The following is a 9,652-nucleotide window of genomic DNA, read 5'->3' as shown; positions in this document are numbered from 1 at the left end:
GCTATCATTTTTAAAAATCTGGTTCAGTTTAGAAGAACTAAGTTAACCAAGAAAAAGTTCAACTTCCTTACTAATGAAAGAATTTTTTTAAATGTACTTGTGTAGCATATTTTTTTCTCTTTTAAAAACAAACCTGGTGGTCAATGAAAAACCAGTCTATACAAAAAAGCAGATTCTCTAAATCTATTATTTTTCACTTTTTATTACCAGAGGAAAAGTACATGAGAAAAAAAATTAGAAACAAAATTTAAAAAACAAGACAAATTAAATTTATTTTTATAATAAAAAACATGATCACTCAGTAATTACTCCATGATCCTGAAAGCTTAAACTTTTATATATTCAAAAGGATAAGACTAAAAATTAAAAGTATTAAAGGTATGAAAACAATTATTACTACCCAATAACTCAATAGTTGATGCCTTTTTTAAGAGAAAATCAACTTAATATGTAATATTGCAAATTAATTAAAGAGTCATTTTTTTCTTTTCATGAACTTTTTTGCTTCTTTCAAAAGTTCATCAACATCTTCACCTTCTTGATCTTCATTTGTTGGCACCCAGTCAGAATCCTCATCTGTTGGTTCATACTCTTCTTCCTCATCATCTAAAAAGCTGTCATTCAAATCATATTCATTCGGTTGGCCATCATTATCACTATCTTCATCCAAAACACTTGCACCTACATAAACAGAAGATTTGAATACTCAATAGTTTCTAAATCATTATATTATCTTAGAAATAGTTCAAAATTGTTACTATGTCTTTGTTGAAAGCTAATTTCAGAAGCTTTCATCACAAGAGAGAGAAAGAAGAACCAAAAGTAAGATGATCAACATTCACAAAGTTCTGAGTACACTAAATGATCATTTGAATATTATTTTTCCACATGAAGGGACAGCATTTCATAATGAAAAAGCACTAGTTTTGGAGTCAGGAAGCCCGAGTTTGAATACTGACTCTGATATTAATGTTGTAAATTCACTTATCTTCAATTAATCTCCAAATCTCAGTTTTTCTCATCTGCCCTATGGAGGAAAGACTTGTATTATTTACCTCCAAGAGTTATTGAAAGAAAGCACTTTGTATACCTAAACAGTCCTATACAAGTGGAAGCTATTGTTATAACATTTTAAACAACAGCCATTAAGACACAAACTAGTAGATATGAAATTAATAATAATCAGTAATAATACTATCTTCTATAATGTGCTATTGAGAGAATTAAGTCAGATAATATATGTAAAGGGTTTTGAAAAGTTTTTTTTAAGTAAAAGAAAACAAAGAGCTTTATTCTTAGCTTCTGCAAGTTCAAATCAAATATTTTCTTGACATCTGAGCATTCTCAATGACCACAGGGTTACAGCAGGAGGGGAACTCTGAGATCCCTGATTCAAAGACTTGATTTTACAGATAAAGTAACTGAAGTTCAGTGAAGGTAAAAGACTTCCCAACAATCACAGGGAAGAGCTGGGATTCAAACTCAGCTCCCATGACTCAAAATCGGATGAGCCCTCCATCACGCAGGCTGCCTCTCAGAGAGCCAGACCACCTAAAAAAGAACTTCCAGGGAGCTGGGGAAAAAATTAGCTTTCTCCCAATTGCTTTATACAATAATGTACCCAAGAGGCAGTGGGTCATTTTTAGCTGACATTATGCTAGAAATGACCTGAGATGCTCTGTGAACTAAGCACTTATCAGACCTTACATACATCAACTACCATCTAGTTGGGAGCTTGCTTTTCATAGCTTGCTAGCAGTCTAGATGTGGTAGTGGAATGTCAACTCTCTTCTTCAATAAAACCTTGCCAAATAGTATTCAGTAAAGGTTAATGGATGATATCTGCTTGGTAAACTGCTTTGAAAAGGTGGCACTTGTTGATCCTAACTATGACAAGTTTTCTTATACTTTGGCAACAAGTTCAGAAATCAGGACTCTATTTCTAAAATAAATATTGTTAACCTCATTTAAGTTGCTTGAAAAATAAGTTTTGCTGTGTACATCTAAGGAATAAAGTGACTATATCTTCATAAAATAAATAATTTACTTTTATGTAAAAATTAAATACTGGGAACACTTAAATGAAGAAGAAAAAGCATAAATTTTCTCTGATTTGGAAGATGTAGCATAGGAGATCTAACTCAAAAGAGATAAAATCTGTAAAGCTCAATGGGATTATTTAGTTATTGCAGAGACAATCCAGAAGAAATGAACACCATCCAAGAGAATTTAGATCCTAGGGTTCCAAAGAAACTGTTAAAAAGCAGTTTTATCTCTAAGGTAACTGGCCACAAGGCAACAGTCCCTAGAAGAACCTTATCCTGAAATTTCTGCTTACTTTCATATAAACAGATCAGAAAAGAGCCAAGTCAGTTTAAATCTAAAGAGACATTATTTTTCAGTTCTTCTCTCCCAATAACAATAATTTCATAGAACCAAATCTAAGTTGGCTTTATTTTGTTTATATAAATACAAAAGCATTTTAAAACATTTACCCATGGGTTAAGAGCAGCAAGAGAGCACAGAGATGTGAGCATCAGGCCTGGAATCAGGAAAACCCCAGTTCATATCTGACCTCATAACTTTCTAGATCTGTGACTTTTTGTGGTCTATTAGTATTCATCAGAGGTAGTATTTGAACACTTCCTGATTCCAAGGCCACCTTTTGATTCACTATCCCATTCTGACTTTCACCACCATCTTTGCCTCAATATCCTCATCTCTCTCCTGATTTACAAATTCAGACCTTTGGCAACTATTACAAAAGTCTCCTTATTAATTTTCACTCTGATGTCTCCTTCCAACCTTTATCTTCACACTGCTATCAGAGAATCCTAGAAGCTTAGAATTGGAATTGACCTTAAAGAGCATCTAGTCTCACCTGTACTAAAACAAGAATCTCCACTAGAACACACAGACAATAAGCAGTTAGTTGCCAGTTCTCTACTTAGAAATCTCTATGGAAGCCCCTCCCATAACTTCTCAAGGCACCTTGCTGATCTTTGGGATGCTTCTCATTGTGAGAATTAAACCTGCTATTCTGCACTTTCACTCCTTGGTCCTAGCTCAGTCCTTCCAATAACATTCCTGAAAATAGTTATGGAAATGTAAGACTTCTCTTCTATATGATAAAAATCCTCAATTCACCCATCTGATTCTCATATGACATTATTTTGATATTCTTCATCATAATGGTCATCCTACTCTGGATTTTTATCAATAGTGTTCTTAAAATAAGACACCTGAGCTAAGGCAAAGTATGTCAGAATTATCCCTTCACTGATCCCTGAGATCATACCATCTGACACCATCCCACATTCTCCATTCACGCCATGGTCTAGACAACTGGTTTTGCCATTCCTCACAAAGTCAATTTGCCATTTCAGGATCTTTGCTCTCTTCATCTCTTCCTCTTGGAATCTGACTCAGCTCAAATACCCTCTGAGATGCTATAATCAGGACCCTTTTGGGAAGGCAGTGATTCTGTGGTTTCTGAGCCTACATCTCTCCATTCTGACAATAAATAGATGCTATCAAGTACTTTAGAAAAACTAAATCTTGAACTAACTTTAAAAAATAGTTAATTGGGCTTAGTCTATTCTTAATGAAGTCATGGTGGCTTTTTGCAATCAATGTCTCCTTTTCTAGAAAATCACTAGCCATCATTGTAATACTATATTCTAGAATTTTATCACTCCTCTTTTAAAAAATAAAATCAGAACCTCTATCTTCTTTTCTCTAAGCACCTCTTTTGTTCTCCACAATCTATCAAATATCATCAGCCCAGCAATCTAACAGTTCTTTCCATAACCTGTACACACAGTTTGGCAGAACCTAGTGATCAAAACATATCAAAGGCAGCAAGGCAATCAAACATATATTAAATGTCTCCTATGTGCAAGGAGCAATACTAAAAAAATAATCTTCTACCTTGAGCAGCTTACAATCTAGCAAGGAGAGACACATACATATATGGATATATAAAAAAGATGATGGGAGGGAAGGAAGGAAGGACATAGAAGCTAAGGGAATCAGGAAAGACTTCATGTGGAAAATAGCACTTCAGGAACAAAACCAAAGCAATTACTTTTTTTCCCCATCTCCTAACATACCCCTCTGAACCACTTTTAAAAAACACATCAGGGGCGGCTAGGTGGCACAGTGGATAGAGCACCAGCCCTGGAGTCAGGAGTCCCTGAGTTCAAATCCAGCCTCAGACACTTAATAATTACCTAGCTGTGTGGTCTTGGGCAAGCCACTTAACCCCATTTGCCTTGCAAAAATCTAAAAAAAAATAACTTCACAAAAACACATCAAAACCAAGATAACCGATAAAAAGCCAGTGAGCCCTTTTTCTAACCCAAGGCACCTAAGGAAGGAAGAGATGTTTGCAGACTCTGGCATGGGAGCTGGCCAGGAGATGTAGGAGTGGCACTAGCTGGAGGTAGATGCAGGGGCAGTGGCAGCACCCAAGGACACTAGAAGGGACCTCCATGCTAGCAGGGACTCTACCTAGAAAAGGACCAAAGCACAGACCAGGAATGCAGAGACCAGATCTCTCCCCACACAACCCCCTTACCCAGTACTGAAAATTTACAGGTCCCCAAACCTGACTGAGAAAGCATCGGGACATAAAAATCAAAAGATTATTCCACCACCCCAGAGTGAACAAAATTTAACTCTAATATGAAGCCCAAAATCAAACAAAAGTTATCAAAATGTAAACTCGCAGAAAAAACAACTGATCTAGAAAATAGATCAAGGATAGGCAGCTAGGTGGCACAGGGGATAGTGCACCAGCCTTGGAGGTGGCACAGGGGATAGTGCACCAGCCTTGGAGTCAGGAGCACCTGAGTTCAAATATGGCCTCAGACACTTAATGATTACCTAGCTGCATGGCCTTGGGCAAGTCACTTAACCCCATTGCCTTGCAAAAACTTTTAAAAAAAGATAAAAAAAATAGATGAAGGAGAAATAATTTAAGTATTAGTATTCCTAAAAACTATGATCAAAAAAAAGAGCCTAGACATCATATTTCATGAAATTATAAAGGGAAACTTCCCAGACTATCAGAACCAGAAAGCAAAAGAATCCACGAACCAACTCCCTAAAAGACATCCCAACAGGAAAATTCCCAGAAATATTACTGCTAAATTCCAGAGTTTTCAGGTCAAGGAGCCAGAAAGTAAGAATTCAAATACTGCTAAGTCACAGTCTGGTTCATTTAAGAGTTAGCAGCTACCTTTAAAAAAAGTCTTAGAATAATATTCTAAAAGGCAAAATAGCTGGGATTATATCCAACAATCTACAAAATGAGGAACTTATACTAAGTGCTCTCTAAGGTTTCCTTATGCTTCTAAGTTCTATGAATTTGAAAAAAAATTCAACAACTTCATTTACTAAAAAAAAAATATGGTGGCATGAAATGTTAACAAGTTGTCAATGAGGAAACTCTATAAGCAGTGAAGCAGAATTAAAGTTGTTAAATACATTTTAAAAATTATAGATTACAACAAGCAAATAAAAACACCATAGATGAAATAGTCATTCCCTTACCCTCACCCATACCTCACTCCTACCACCCAAAACCCCCTGGAAAAAAAATCTGCTTTTAGAACAAAGAAAAAAGACAGGCTTTTAAAATATTTTTAAGTAGCAGTACTGCACATAATATAGTGCCAACAAAAACCATTTCCCTCTTTTTTGTTTATATATTCTCAAAGTTCTAAATGAAGATAGTTTAGATTTTGAATCTACATTTTCTTTACAACTCTACTGTAACTGTCCACGTTTATCAGATATTATATTTTCATAATCACTTAAGAAATGTTTGTCAGATATATTTAAATCAGATCAGCATTTTACAAATTAATTATATGGGCAGAGACTTTCTGAAACTATTAAATTTCCATACATTTTTTCTGTATTGGGATTTAAAATAGCAGTTTTTTCAATAAACATCAACAGCTGATAGCTTATACTTTAATATTTTCTCCTCTTTTAAGCAAGCAACTTCATCAAAAAAAAACCTCTTTTTAGGGGCAAAACCTTTCATATTATAGTTTCTTTTTTTCTTTTAAAAGAATAAAAGATGTATTGGATATGATAAAAAATGCATTATAGCAGAGGAGTAGTGTTTTCAATTTCACTGAAAAAAGAATATATATATATATATATATGACATTAAAGAATTTCTTTTAAAAATATTCAATTTTACTTTAGAAATGCCATTTCCTCTCATGTTCCAATGTTCCAAATTTAATATTCAAATGCAATGAAAACTTCCATTTTGGCCCTTCTCATCGTTTGTATACATGTTAATTATGTGAAAAAATGCCCATCTTTATTTTTGCCTGTTGAATCCTATCCCTCTTTTTAAAGTCCAGTCAAAAGCCAAGTCTTTCATGAAATTTCCTCTTATTTTTTTAAATTCTCCTCCCCCATCAGATTCCCCTCAAATCAGAAAGTATTTTTTTCTGGACCTCACTAACAATTTATCATCAATTATTCTGACTTAGAGCTATTTTGTGCTGCTTACTGATACTTCCCAATTCCCATCCCCCCCAAAAAAAGAGAAACAAAAAAATCCAATTCAAACAAAAAACTTCCATTTAAGACAAAAATTATTCAAGTGATGCTGCATACTATGAATCCTCTAATACCACACTTTATGAAGAATTAAAGTTATGGGTGATCTAAAGGGAAATAAAGAGATGCACAGTGTGCATAATAAACGTGTAGTCTATTACTAACAATGATGTGCACAAGTAGAGTAAGAGGTATTATTGAGGAAACAATCAGAAATGGAGGTAGGCTATTACATCTATAGTATCTTTATTTTCTTGTGTTTTTGATAAGAAATAGGGAAGAATAGAAAGACAATCTGAAGAGTGCACTAATAATCCAAGAAATATGAAAGAGGAAGCCTTCCAGGTCATTAGAGAGAGTCCCTGCAGAGGATCTGTGAAATGATACCAAAATAAAAACAAATCCCAAAAGAGTGGTTACTTGAATCCTTGGAGAAAGTTCTTGGTCTTTCTCCCCACAAAGGGCAGGGAATATCTAATCTAACCCTTTAGATTGTCTAGGCCCTAATACAATGCAATGCCCAGAGAAGAAATTGATGTTTCTTAAACTGAATTATTTTTATAATAACTAAGAGGATTTTGCCAGAATTTTATCTTGTAGGGTTTTTCCCCCTCAGTCTTTCCCACATAGAATGGCACCTTTTAAAACTTCATTTTTAAACCCACATGACTCACCTTCCTTTGTAACTTTGCATCTGGATCTCTTGGTTTTCATCTCTTTAGAAATACAAGCAGATTGTATTATAGTAGGAGAGAGAGTTACTTAATTAGAATTGAATAAAAAAATTCAAGTTTCAAAGAATAATTTCATCAAATTACACACTTAATAAATTCCAAATGAAATATGACATTTTATCAAGGGATCAAAATAATAGATGAATACAATATGGGGATTTCTTTAAACTCATTTTTGCCAAGGCAAAACAAAATAGGAATAAACTCACAAAATTCTCTGTCAAAAGAGACAACATAACCTAGGAGATAAAATGCTAGCATCAAGAAGAATTAAATCTAAATCTCACAGGCAAGTCCCTTAACTTCAAGAAGGGCCAGTAATTCTCCAAGACTTAGCTACTAAGTGCTAACACTCAGAAAATTATAGATGCTTGACTTTTCTAATAGTTTCTTCTAATACTCAAAGACTCCTTTTAATTTAATTTGTTAAAATACCTTAAGTCAAACCAAATTAACAGATGTTTAACAAACATTTATCTTAAAATAAATTTTTATTGCTATCTTTTGTTTTGACATCACCCAAATTTCCCCTAGTATCCTACCTTTTTCCTCTCAAAGGGAGCCACACTATAAAAATAAAGAATTTTAAGAAAAAAACAACAACAGCAAAACCGATTAACATATCAATAAAAACCTGTCATTATACTTAAGGTTGTGCACCCTCTGCAGAGGAATGAGGGCAGATATCTTCTCATATTATATACTTATTTCCTCTGAATACTTTTGCATTTTCCTTTTGTCCCTATATTTGTGCATAAAGTTTTCTTTCACATAGTATGTTCTTTTTACAATCAATCAACAAACAATTTTTAAGCAATCATATGTGACTGGCACTGTGCAAGGTGCTGAGGATACATAGAAGAAATTCAACAGTTCCTGGCCACCAATAGCTTATAATCTACCAGAGGCCACAAAGAAACTACACAGCCATTCCAGAACAACATTGTGTTTATTTTTTCTAGTCCTATTGCAGTGAGGCCATGAGAAGCCAGTGGGCCAACTTGTCATCCCGAGGCCTTTGTTGCTGTTGTTGTTATTAAGGTTGTCCATATCAGGCCCCACCAGGCTAGCCTCTTCAGGTTGGTCCACCTGCACATGGAGGTGTGGCTTCCTCTGATGAGATATGCCTCTTCACAGACCCAGGCCACTGTGACACTGTGTGGGATTTAATAAAGGCTTGGGGCATTGCTATCTTGTGCCTAAGGAGGCTCAGGTCTAGGGTAAGAAGGGAATGCATTCTCAGCATGAGAGAGAGCTTGTCCAGAAGCACAGGGATCAAAGATCAAGGATCATGTTTGAGGATGAAGCAAGCCAGTCTGCCGGATTTCAGATTGTGAAGTACTGTAAAGTTCAAATGAAGCAGTCTATGGTGCATCCTAGAGACCTTTAATTTAGCTATATCACTTTTGCAGCTGTGTGGAGAATGGACGGTAACAGGAGAAACTTGAGACAAGGAGATTAATTAGATGAAGCTACAATATCCTGGATGAGAAGTGGAAAGGACCTGAACCATGGTGGTGTTGCATAAGGGAGAAAGGTACATCTTAAGGAGACAAAACCTATGATACTTGCCAAATGATTAACTATGTGAGATATGCGTAAGTGAAAGACTATGATTCTGATGTTTGGAGGTGCCTTCAACAAAGAATAAAGAGAGGAGGGGAGGTGAAGGAAAGAAATATCCTGGGCTCGAGATGTCTTGGACCATCTGATGAGTGGTGCTATGAGATTAAGGGAGAAAGACTGGGACTGGATGTCTAGTCTACAAAATTATTGACATAGAAGTCATAACTATTATTTACCCTCCTCCTGCAAATTATTCTTTATTTACTAATCTGGGTAAATGGTGTATCCTTTATCGCTTTCCCTCCAACCAATCCATTCAATAAATAGTAAGCTTCTCAAGAGTAAAAATCAATTTTTTTTGTTTAGTTTTATATTCTCAGTGCCTCACAAAGTAATCAAGGTTCACTTCTGCCTCTTGGAATCCCTTCTTGGCTTCAAGAGATACTTTCACCAGAAACCTGTCTGGCCTGCCCAGCTGCCAAGTCCACAAACATTACAACTGGATACACTTATTTATATGTATGCTGTTTCCCCCACTAGAATGTGAGTTCTCTGAGGGCAGAAATGGTTTCATTGTTGCCTTTGACAGTGCCTGCACATAGAAGATTTTAATAAATGTCTGTCAATTAACTGATAAATAAGTGCTCACTGAATTATACTAAAAAACTTGCTATATAGTTCTGTTCTCCCTTAATTGTGCTTTATCTACCCTTGAATTTTGTCAAGAGACTTGTCTTATTATTTGCCATATTAAAAATTCAAGA

The 9,652-nt window shown here is 35.1% G+C and overlaps 1 protein-coding gene across 1 annotated transcript in view; it reads right to left on the bottom strand.

The window, feature by feature from the left end:
- Window positions 1–261: 261 nt before the first annotated feature.
- APLF (aprataxin and PNKP like factor) overlaps window positions 262–9,652 on the bottom strand; it is a 63,552-nt gene continuing 54,161 nt past the window's right edge. The window contains 1 exon segment of the mRNA XM_074207610.1: window positions 262–681. Within this exon segment, the coding sequence (XP_074063711.1) occupies window positions 476–681 (206 nt within the window). The 3' untranslated portion in view covers window positions 262–475.

This window comes from Macrotis lagotis, chromosome 1, assembly GCF_037893015.1.
Source record: "Macrotis lagotis isolate mMagLag1 chromosome 1, bilby.v1.9.chrom.fasta, whole genome shotgun sequence".
NCBI lineage: Eukaryota > Metazoa > Chordata > Mammalia > Peramelemorphia > Peramelidae > Macrotis > Macrotis lagotis.
Note: the sequence above shows the minus strand (reverse complement) of the source record. Positions and strands in the feature narration are given on the sequence as shown.